The sequence below is a fragment of the Gopherus flavomarginatus genome, chromosome 2 (genome assembly GCF_025201925.1).
Source record: "Gopherus flavomarginatus isolate rGopFla2 chromosome 2, rGopFla2.mat.asm, whole genome shotgun sequence".
NCBI lineage: Eukaryota > Metazoa > Chordata > Testudines > Testudinidae > Gopherus > Gopherus flavomarginatus.
The window spans coordinates 136,692,103-136,704,406 of record NC_066618.1 but is presented as its reverse complement, the minus strand read 5'-3'; the positions used below and the strand labels follow the sequence as shown (position 1 = coordinate 136,704,406).

Genomic DNA, 12,304 nt, shown 5'->3' with positions numbered 1-12,304 from the left:
TAGACAGGAGTGGCTTTTCATTTGTTCTTGTTTCAGGGCCAGTAGGTCATATAGGAACTTATCCTATAGTCCTTACAACAAGAATCTAGTTGACATCATCAGGACTGCAGAACTTGGGTCTAAAATTGCTGCTGCTAAGAACCCAGTATTCATGGCATATTGAAGTGTGCTCTGCTGTAGTGGTGTAATAAAAGGATAATGGCCTATGAAGCAGACTAACAAGATTTTTAAGGTGCAAAATCACTGAGTAACTTTAAATCTATTAGTTAAAATGCTCTGAACTGTTGATACAATAATCTTGATGAGTACATTTCACTACCATTTTAGACATGTAGAGACAAATGTGCATAGTGTAATTCTCTTTCAGGGTGAGATAGTGGATAAGTAAATCTTGTTTATAGTGATATCAATAAAAACTGTTAATGCAAGCAGGGCTCTGTGTTGAATATTTTACAGGAACTGGGACCCCAGAAGTGGGATGACAAGTAATCCCTATATTTGTTTAACCTTTAATAGTCATCATTTCCAACCCAGACCTTAGAGCCTGGTTCTGCTCTCGTTTGGTGGGAGGTTTAGCTGTGTAAACACTGCAGAATCAGACCCTGAGAGCTGTTGAAATTTAGCTCAACTATTCCCATGCTCTTCTCATGATACATACAAAACTTGCATTGAGATTTTGTTGCTTATGTTTTTTTTTAACTTCAGATTAACTCATTCTTGAATATGATGTAAGCAATTCAAAGCCCATCTCAAAGAAGTATTTCTACCTAATATCTGTGTAACCATTTTAAATACTATTTAGTCTATGCGTGGCATGCTATTTAAAATTTTCGCTTGACAGTAATTTACCTCACTGCTTTCAACTATGACAGTATTGTTCTTTTGTTTTCTCATTCTTTTTGAACCCCTGTTTATATGTGTGTATTTTTTTCCTCTGCCTAGACCTGGTTAACCATTTCTGTGAACAGGTCCTCAATTTTTTACTTTGTCCCTACTTTCCTGTCGTAGCCCCATCTTCCCCTGGTGTCGACTCCGTACCCTTACAGCGCACAGGCAGTCAGCACGGCACACAGAACGCAACATCGACCTTCCAGAGGGCCAGCTATGCTGCAGGCCCAGCCTCCAATTACGCAGACCCCTACCGACAGCTGCAGTATTGTCCTTCTGTTGAATCACCATACAGCAAATCTGGGCCAGCCATTCCACCAGAAGGGACCTTGGCTAGGTCACCTTCCATTGATAGCATTCAGAAAGATCCCAGGTGGGTGAAACCTTATTTTGTCTACTATTACATGTTGATAAAGAAGGGTTATAATTGCAGTCTACTTCTTGTATTTCAACTATGGTGTATTATTAAAAAATGAAACAAAAGTTGTGAATTGTCCTACAAAAGATTCTTTGTTTGAATTAGAGTTGTCTGTTTTAATGCTTTCTTTTTTAGTATGCTCTTGTGAGCTCTTCTTTAGAACAAGATGGCCTTCAGTACATACATTTGTCTACTCTTGCTAGGGCCACCATGTGAAATACTATGAAAAGAAATTATGCTGAGACTATGGCACAATGAGTCCTTCAATATTAATTGTGATGGCTTAGGTTTTCCTTTTCTATTCAAGGAGAAATTTTGTTCTTCTGTAAATGTTTAATTATGTCCAAAGTGGCACCCGAGTGCTAGGCTATGAGAATAACAGTGACTGAAAGATAGCACATGCTCAGGTCTATATTTCGTCTGAAGATACTGTAGCTAAGCTCTGCCAGTACATGACAGCAAAATGATTTGCAGTGTAATTTTCAGTAAATTATTATTGCTGCCTACAAATTTAAAATGTAGAGCCTCTTCTCTTCATAGAAAATACTGGCCTCTATGACACATACGCACTCTGTGATTGTATGCATATAAATATAAAATATAGTCATCATTGCGTTCTCTAGGTATACTGGTTTGTTTGGTCAGTAATTTTATGGGGGCGGTTTATGATTCTTGTAAGTTAAATTGCTTTGAAGTTGAAATAAGACTCTTGAGAAGTTACATAATTAAGGTTTTATTCACAAATATTTGACTTCTTAAAATCTGTATTCACGTGTACAGGATTTTCTGTGGTAGTTATTGTGATTTTGTTGCATGGTATTTAGCAACAGGAACACACAAAATGTGTCCCCAACAAGATCATTAGGGAGGTGTTTAACCAACAAGAGACATAAGATATAATGGCAAGATTTTCCTTCTTTCACTATAGAAATAAAAAGTTCATAGCCTTGATAGCCTGCACTCTGTACATGTTGACTATCTGTATAGTAACTGCCTCACTAGTCCAAGAGGCCAACAACAGATTAATTTCGTAGCACATCAGGGACACTACTGCTTCTAGTACAGCTCATTATGCTAGTGACCCACTTCTGATGTGGGTATAGCTACTATCTCCTTATCTTTAATTCTTGATGCTACACCATATGTTTGAATGAGGAGGAGACAACAAGCACTGTGTGTTTTAGGTTATATATATATATATATGGACACACAGATAAAATATCATCACACTAACATAATTTACCCATCTAGAAGGTCACTAAATACTGACATTTGTTCTATGGTATTGAATTCTTGATAGGGATACTATAGAAGGACTTTTGCATGCAAAAACACTCTGCTTTGTAATAATACCTTGTTTATGCCATACAAAAGATATACAGGGACTTAAGATATAAGAGAAAACTGAGATTGATTGCAATAAATACAGTTAGGAGAAATATATTGGAATTGAAGGCATTCCTCCTTGTGCTGAAGGAAAGCATATGTACCATTTTATGGTGGTGTTGGACATGTGGTTTAAAAAGATGTAATCTTTGTGGAAAAGACACCATTATCACTGTAATGTTGGAATGATCAGCACCTGCATAGATTATATGCTAGCAAAGGTCAAACTTGTTCCTTTTGTAAAATGATTTTGTTTACTTTTGCTTGGTGCTCTAGCCTTATTTTCCAGCTGGGTTTGTTTCTCTTCTCCTTCCAATGTAATGCATGGAATTATATGAGTACTAATTTCAATGAGAACATAGGAGATGGAATATTGACATCCACAGATGTAAATAGAACTTGGTAAGCTTTACACAGAAAGAAATTTGTTTATCTACCATTTTTCATTTCATGAATTAATCATAAACAGGCTGTGATTTTTACATATTTTTTTTTTTGGTAACAGGGATTTATATTGTAGCTTATGCAAATATATTTCATGTTGTAGATTACTAGTGAGCTACTGACTGCAGCTATTGCTTCAAGTATTTGTTATCTGCATATTCACAGATTGTGTTATTTGGTTGGTTACCTGAGTCACATGGTAGTGTTCTGAAAAGCAGATTAAAGCGGGGGTGGGGAGGGAGATACAAACACTGTCAAAGCCAGTTGTATGGATTTTACTCAAACAAATGTTTGTAAATATTTTATTGTAGTAATCGCTCAGCTCTAGACTTAAATTATTTGTAAATAGAAATAAAAGGTTGTGAGTAAAAGTTTTATGGCTTCAAATAGAAGTCAGTCTTATGAAAATTAGCTTGATACTCCAGGTAAAAGATTATTACCCATTTTTTTAACGACTCTGGCATGAAGGAATCAAAGTGAGTTGAAGGTGGGGAAAAACTCAGTTTCTCAAGTTAAAGTGATTAATTTGAAGGATGAGGTTCTGGCCTGTTTTACACAGGTGGTGATAGAGACAGGGGTACAAGATGAGGAGGAATGATGTTGGACATCTGTCCTCATGCAACAGGAACTCTCACAGGAGCAGCAGATAATACAGACTCAGCACCCTCTTGAATTCTATGCACAGATCCTGTTTAACTTCCATGAGTAGGATTCTGGAATCTCAGAAATCATGGTTTGGGAACAGGGATAGGCTCCTTGCCACTAATAGCAGCACTAGAACAAGGCATGTAATTCTCTTTAGCAGCAATGGTAAGGAGCACTGCTGAGCATGTGTCCTGATCTGTAAGAGGTATATTCCACTGCATGGGCAAAATGCCTTACTAAGCTGCCCCTATTCACCACATTACCAGAAACATATTGACAAATTGGAGGGAGTTTAGAGAAGAGCAACAAAAATACCAGGAGAGTTGGACAGATTGATTTATGAGGAAAGATTAAGAGCTTGGCTAAAAGAATAATGAGGACAGAGAGACAAAACACCCCAAATACTTGAAGGAATGCTGAGAAAAGACAGAAATCATTTAACATAGTACACAGAAGTATAATTAAGAGTAATGAATGAAATTAAGAAACAAAAATTTGGGCTGAATATCAAGAAAAGCCTCCTGATGGTGAGCTGTGTTACCCTGTGGAATTGATTTCACAGGAATATTGTTTGGACTCTTTGAAGCTAGACCGAACAAACACCAGAAAATGTATTGTAGGGAGCAATCTTCCGTTGCTCAAGGGATAAACTGGATGATCCAATAGGTCTTGGACTTCCATGACACTGTGATCTATTTCTGTGTTAAGAAAATTCGTGATGAAATGAGTTTTTGGTACTAAATCTGTATGATCTGTCAGATTTGTCAGTGGGTCACTAATGGACTAAACTAAAAAAAAAGAAAATTGTAAAAGTAACAACAGCAGTCATGCTGAAAAACAGTTCAGCAATACAATCAAAACTAACTTCAAATAGAATAAAATGTAATATCCCATAGGTATAATGTACCATTGATATATTATCCATTTCCATGTCATAGTGAATGATATTGTTATGAGTTTTTACTGTTTACATTTTTATAGTATGCTGTTTTTGATAAATATGTTTCAAACAGCAGCTTTAAACTATTTATACAAAATACACTGGAAAATCCAATGAACACACATACACAAATGGTGTGTTTACAAAAAATGCTGTACTTTCTAGAATACTTATAGAATGATAATCTGGAAGATCCCTTTTCATGACTTTTTAATTCACCCCCCTCCCTCCAGCACTTTCTGGTGAAAAATGTGACAACTATAATAGATAATTTAAAAATGTAAATAGAATTAAAAAGTACAAATAACTGGTAGTGGCACATTACTTTTTTGAACTGTCCAGGTAGAAATCAGCACAGTTAGTGATTGTGCCAGCTTAATTTAAATTTTATATCCTGAGGCGTTCCTGCTGTGCTTTTACTTTCAAAGTCAAAATTCTGATTGATTACCTCTGTTGGGGTTAATTTCCCACCACACAGAGAATGAAAGCACTGACTCACTACTTTCAAAGTTCTTAAATCATAAGTCTCTCATTGTACAAAGGAGAGAAGTAGGCTGAAGCAAAGCATCCTGTGTCCACTGTGAACCATCAAAACCCATTTTGCATCACTTTCTACAAAGAGCTGCGGTATATTTTCAAACCTGTCTTTGTAAAGCTTTCTTTTCCCTGTAATAAAAAGACTCTCATTACGATAAGTGGCAATTAACATATATGCTTCAATAAAAGTACAATAAAAGTGTAAGACATTGGCTCTTTAAGATAAACTAAAATATTTCTGCAGGAGTCCTTACAGTACATTCATTTGGTTTGTTTTAAGGATTATGATAATATTAACAGAATTGCTTTACTATAAATCTCAATGATAGTGAAAGGCGGTATTACAGTGTTATGAGAGAGGCCAATAAGAATATACTTGTCAATCTGTGTGTGCTTTTGCAAAGAAAATTACTCTGTGTGTGTGTATGTGTACATTTTTATTTTTAAAAATTTATAAGGCAGTGTGATATACTTGTGATAGACAGAAATACGAAGCAGGCAGTACCCCAGGAATAGTTATTAGTGACTTCCTTTTCCCTATTAATACTCCCCATTTGTAATTTTTTTCCCAGTGTTCCTTTCCCAACCCATTAAACTGGCAGAATCAAGTAGCTGTAGCCCTAAGGTGATAATTTTGCAATTGACGGTGCTAGCTGTATCTTTCTCTCTTCCAACAGGATATCTATTCTGTTTTCCCTTTCTTATTGCTGAGGAGATGGCGTTTAACAATCGTCATCTAAGTGCAGAACAATGAACCGATAAGAAATATTAAAATCAAAGGGATGATCCAAGCAGGCACACAATTCAAGACAATTAATATGGACTCAGGGAAAGCCTCAGATGCTCACCCAAGCCATCCCTCCAAATGAAAGGGATGCGTTCTCATTTTGCATATAGAATAGCCATGAGAAAGGGTAACAAATATAAAACAAACAGAAAAGGAGTGGGAGGGGCACGGCAAACATAGCTAAAGATGAAGACTGCTGATATAAATAGGACTTATATTGTGCCCTAAAAACTGCAAACATGGGATTCCAGCAACCTGCTTGAAGAGAGTGCTCCAGAACCGAATGTCTAGCTTTCCAGTTTGGTCAGGATTAAAGGAGACCATCCCTTCCCAGGCCTGTAACTCTTGGGCAAAGACTTAGGGAGGGAAGGGGGTGTTGCCCAAGTTCCTGGGATGTAGATTATGAAAACTAGATTTATAGAACACCAAGACTATGAATTGTGCCTTTTTGTATGCTGGCAACTGGTATAGACTCAAGAGAGTGGTTGTAAGTTATCTGAAAGTACTCTAAATCCCATCAGTACACCAACTCATGATATTGTCATGGTTGGACCTTGTAATTTCATTGCATTATAGTGGCGCGGACATTGCCTGTCCATTGGGTTTGACTAGTGAGTCTGCAGTACTTAAAGCTTCCAATATATATATAGCGTCCTTTTCACTTAATGGCATATTTACTTAGGTAGATGATGTCCCATCTTATTAATATCTTGGTGTTTGATGTGAATGTTTTATTTTACATCTGGTTAAAGTGTTCTCATTTATCTCCTTTGTTCCAGAGGTGGGAGAAAGCACAAGGCCAGGCATAGTCTTATTACCAGTGCAGGACAGCAGAAGGGTGATAGTGATATAAGTAGTAGTAATGAGCCCAGAGAGTGTGTATCTGAATACCCTGGCAGGCTGCAATGGCTGTGCTGTTAGAAGTGTTGACTTACAGCCTTTGAACAGGTACAACAAGGGATGTTTCCCTGCATTCACTCAGACCTCTGAAGCTACTGTGCCTTTTATCAGCATAATACTTCCAGGTACCTGACTTGGATAGTGCACTTCATCCCCCTCTCTCATCTTCCTCAACTCATCTTAGGCTTGTGTGAGCCATAATCAAGCTTCTAATAGTTGTTAGGCCATAATGTGATTTTGTCTGTGTTAGCCACATATGTCCCTCGGTATGCTGTGGATCATCCTGTGCACACTTTAGCAGGTGCAAACTCTGCACAGTGCCTTTCTCTGATGAGCAATACAATTCTAAAAAATGGCAATTCTTGTCAAGTAAATAATATATATTTTCAAAAATATGAGCTAATATTTCAAATATTTAAAAAATATGTACATGAGAGAACAGATGAGATTCAAAGTGTATTTCTTTAATATACTAGCAAAATAAACTGCCTTTAAAAGTCTCTGTACTACCACTCTGCCTTAATTTTCTCATCTGCAAAATGGGGATAATAGTAGTTACCTTCCTCACAGGAATGCTGTGAGAATTAGTTATTTTATAAAGTGCTTTGAAGATGCAAAGCCATGTTCTGCACTTGCTTATGCCTAGGCCACCTCCACTGGAAGTATGGCAAGGAATGGTGTTTAGTTTGAGGAGATTTCTTCAGTTAGATCTTCTGCTGAGGAAATGAAGGGGAAGGTCATGTCAGAATCTTGCTAGGCAGTTATTTAAAATAGGCAATGTACCTCCTTGTCTGACAAAGCCTCATACTGAGAAAGCAGGACGATCAGCGAATTGTCGTAAATGCCTATAGACAAATGTGAGAAGCCTGGGAAACAAGTGGGGAGAACTGGAAATCCTGGCACAGTCAAGGAATTTTGATATGATTGGAATAACAGAGACTTGGTGGGATGACTCACATGACTGGAGTACTGTCATGGATGGATATAAACTGTTCAGGAAGGACAGGCAGGGCAGAAAAGGTGGAGGAGTTGCACTGTATGTAAGAGAGCAGTATGACTGCTCAGAGCTCTGGTATGAAACTGCAGAAAAACCTGAGAGTCTCTGAATTAAGTTTAGGAATGTGAGCAACAAGGGTGATGTTGTGCTGGAAGTCTGCTATAGACAACCAGACCAGGGGGATGAAGTGGATGAGGCTTTCTTCCAGCAACTAACAGAAGTTACTAGATCACAGACCCTGGTTCTCATGGGGGACTTCAGTCACCCCGATATCTGCTGGGAGAGCAATACAACGGTGCACAGACACTCCAGGAAGTTTTTGGAAACTGTAGGGGACAATTTACTGGTGCAAGTGCTGGAGGAACCAGCTCTTCTTGACTTGCTGGTCACAAACAGGGAAGAATGAGTAGGGGAAGCAAAAGTGGATGGGAACCTGGGAGGCAGTGACCATGAGATGGTGGAGTTCAGGATCCTGACACAAGGAAGAAAGGAGAGCAGCAGAATACGGACCCTGGACTTCAGAAAAGCAGACTTTGACTCCCGCAGGAAAATGAAGGGCAGGATCCCCCTGGAGAATAACATGAGTGGGATAGGAGTCCAGAAGAGCTGGCTCTATTTTAAAGACTCCTTATTGAGATTGCAGGAACAAACCATCCTGATGTATAGAAAGAATAGTAAATATGGCAGGTGACCAGCTTGGCTTAACAGTGTAATCCTTTCTGATCTTAAACACAAAAAAGAAGCTTACAAGAAGTGGAAGACTGGACAAATGACCAAGGAGGAGTATAAAAATATTGCTCAGGCATGCAGGAGTGAAATCAGGAGCAAGAGATGTTAAGAGTAACGAGAAGGGTTTCTTCAGATATGTTAGCGACAAGAAGAAGGTCAAGGAAAGTGTGGGCCCCTTACTGAATGAAGGAGACCACCTAGTGACAGAGGATGTGGAAAAAGCTAATATACTCAATGCTTTTTTTGCCTCTGTCTTCACAAACAAGGTCAGCTCCCAGACTACTGCACTGGGCAGCACTGTATGGGGAGGAGGTGACCAGCCCTCTGTGGAGAAAGAAGTGGTTCAGGACTATTTAGAAAAGCTGGACAAGCACAAGTCCAAGGGGCTGGATGCGCTGCATCTGAGGGTGCTAAAGGAGTTAGTGGATGTGATTGCTTAGCCATTGGCCATTATCTTTGAAAACTCATGGCGTTCGGAGGAGGTCCCAGATGACTGGAAAAAGGCTAATGTGCCCATCTTTTAAAAAGGGAAGAATGACGTTCTGGGGAGCTACAGGCCAGTCAGCCTCACCTCAGTCCCTGGAAAAATCATGGAGCAGGTCCTCAGGGAATCAATTCTGATGCACTTAGAGGAGAGGAAAGTGATCAGGAACAGTCAACATGGATTCACCAAGGGCAAGTCATGCCTGACTAACCTAACTGCCTTCTATGATGAGATAACTGGCTCTGTGGATGTGGGAAAAGCTTATCCACAGAGCCGTAGCAAAGCTTTTGATACGGTCTCCCATAGTATTCTTGAAGTATGGGCTGGATAAATGGACTATAAGGTGGATAGAAAGCTGGCTAAATCGCCGGGCTCAGCGGGTAGTGATCAGTGGCTCCATGTCTAGTTGTCAGCCGGTATCAAGCGGAGTGCCCCAAGGGTCGGTCCTGGGGCTGGTTTTGTTCAATATCTTCATTAATGATCTGTAGGATGGCGTTGATTGCACCCTCAGCAAGTTTGCAGATAACACTAAACTGGGAGGATTGGTAGATACTCTGGAGAGTTGGGATAGGATACCGAAGGACCTAGACAAATTAGAGGATTGGGCCAAAAGAAATCTGATGAGGTTCAACAAGGACAAGTGCAGAGTCCTGCACTTAGGAAGGAAGAATCCCATGCACTGCTACAGACTAGGGACCGAATAGCCAGGCAGCAATTCTGCAGAAAAGAACCTAGGGGTTACAGTGGACGAGAAGCTGGATATGAGTCAACGGTTGCCCTTATTGCCAAGAAGGCTAACGGCATTTTGGGCTGTATAAGTAGGGGCATTGCCAGCAGATCGAGGGACATGGTCATTCCCCTCTATTTGATATTAGTGAGGCCTCATTTGGAGTACTGTGTTCAGTTTTGGGCCCCACACTACAAGAAGGATGTCCAGCGGTGGCTGGAGCACATGACTTGTGAGGAGAGGCTGAGGGAACTGGGATTGTTTAGTCTGCAGAAGAGAAGGATGAGGGGGGATTTGATAGCTGCTTTCAACTACCTGAAAGGGGGTTCCAAAGAGGATGGATCTAGACTATTCTCAGTGGTACCAGATGACAGAACAATGAGCAGTGGTCTCAAGTTGCAGTTGGGGAGGTTTAGGTTGGATAGTAGGAAAAACTTTTTCACTAGGAGGGTGGCGAAGCAGTGGAATGGGTTACCTAGGGAGGTGGTGGAATCTCCTTCCTTAGAGATTTTTAAGGTCAGGCTTGACGAAGCCCTGGCTGGGATGATTTAGTTGGGAATTGGTCCTGCTTTGAGCAGGGGGTTGGACTAGATGACCTCCTGAGTTCCCTTCCAACCGTGATATTCTATGATTCTATGAAATGTTGGGTGTTGCTGTCAACTTTCTCCATCTATTTTCAGATAATTCCGTTTTTTGTGCTTTTAGAGGTCATCCAGGGTCCAGTCATATCCCTATCTATGCTTTTATGCAAACCAGAAGGAAAGGTGTGTAAAAGGATTGTGTGTTCCTAAAGCTGAAGATGTAAGTGGCATTGCATCGCTCTTCCATACGCAGAGAGAGACATAAAAGACAGACAGTTTTACTGCAGGGACACAAACTGCCCATTTTCTTAGTGTACAGTGTGTTTTGCAAGACTAAATGAAGTACTTCTCAAGTAACTGCGCAGAAAGGCTATATGAAGAAAGTGCTTTAATTTACAAACAGTTGAAAATGGAGAAGGGAAAACAGGAAGGGAAAGGATAGTTTAACAGTTTATTTTAAATCTTTTAATTGATTTATATCACAGCTTTATAGTTGACTGAAGCTGTGACTGTGTGAACACAGCAGGGATCACTTCATATGGCCTGCATGGGATGGGAATGGGCCAATCTCTAGGTTTACTTTGGAGGTTCATGTTCTACATAAATCTAAAACTGCAAGAAATCCCACCCCCTTCTCCAGAGCAGTGTTTTTCAAAGTTTGGGTCGTGACCCTAGCAGCACTTGTCAGCAGTACCGACTGGGAAGTTAAAAATCCCGTTGGCAGTGCTGCCCAGCTAAGGCAGGCTAGTGACTACCTGTTGCGACAGCACGCTGAGCCCTGGAAGCGGTCCAGCTTCTATGCAAGGTGGCTGGGTCTCTGCACACTGCTGCCGCCCAGATCACTGGCTCTGCACTCCAAGCTGCAAAGAGGCAGTGCCTGTGGGTGAGAGCTGCGTGGAGCTGCTTGCATGCCTCCGCCTAGGAGCTGGACCTGCTGCTGGCCACTTCCGGGGTGCAGCACAGTCCGTGGTGCCAGGACAGGTGGGAAGCCTGCCTCTGCACCCTGGCTGCGCCACTGACTGGGAGCCGCCAGAGGTATGTCTGTGCCCCAACCCAACGCTCCAATCCCCTGTCCCAGCCCTGAGCCCCCCCCAACTCAGAACCTCTTCCTGCACGCCAAACCCCTCATCCCTGGCCCAACCCCAGAGCCAGCACCCTCAGTCCAGAGCCCTGACCGACTCCCGCACCCCAACACTCTGACCCAGCCCTGAGCCTCCCCAATCCAGAGCCCCTTCCTGCACCCCAAACCCCTCATCCCCGGCCCCAGCCCAGAGCCCTGACCCCCTCTCATATCCCAACTGCCTGCCCAGTCCTGAGCCCCTCAAACACCCCAAACCCCTCATCCCTAGCTCCGTTGGGTCACGGGCATCAACAATTTTCTTCAGCTGGGTCACCAGAAAAAAAGTTTGAAAGTTACTGCTCTAGAGCACTAGCTACCTACCCTCATGGTTGCCCCTTCATTCAGGCCCCTCACCTCCTTAGATCTCTTTAGGGATTATGAAGGATGCTTTGTTGCATCTCTCTGGGGAGATCTTCACCTAGGGTCATCAGAGTGCACCAAGCAGCCCCTCTCCCCCACAGATTTTCAGCCTGCTGCCTGATAATGGATGTTGCCTCTTTGATTTAATTCAATATTCAGGATTGGGGCAAGGAGATATGAGGTCCAACTGGGTATTGGTATTCCCACTCCCAGTGCCAGCAGCTCATCCAATGAATTAGGGTCAGAGACACCTCATAATTCTTAGCATTGTAGGTAGTGGTTCCTTAGCAACGAAGCACCCAGTAGTGATTGTTGCTATGGTTCCCCCAAGAGTTTCTACAATTATTATGAGATGTTTCTG

At 41.3% G+C, this 12,304-nt stretch overlaps 1 protein-coding gene across 8 annotated transcripts in view; it reads left to right on the top strand.

Annotated features, from left to right (window-relative positions):
* Positions 1-12,304, top strand: part of CTNND2 (catenin delta 2) — a 1,245,479-nt gene that overhangs the window by 817,794 nt on the left and 415,381 nt on the right. For all 8 annotated transcript variants that reach the window (XM_050937394.1, XM_050937393.1, XM_050937390.1 and 5 more), the window contains one exon: positions 1,009-1,261. In XM_050937394.1, the coding sequence (XP_050793351.1) occupies positions 1,009-1,261 (253 nt within the window). The remainder of the gene's footprint in view (positions 1-1,008; positions 1,262-12,304) is intronic.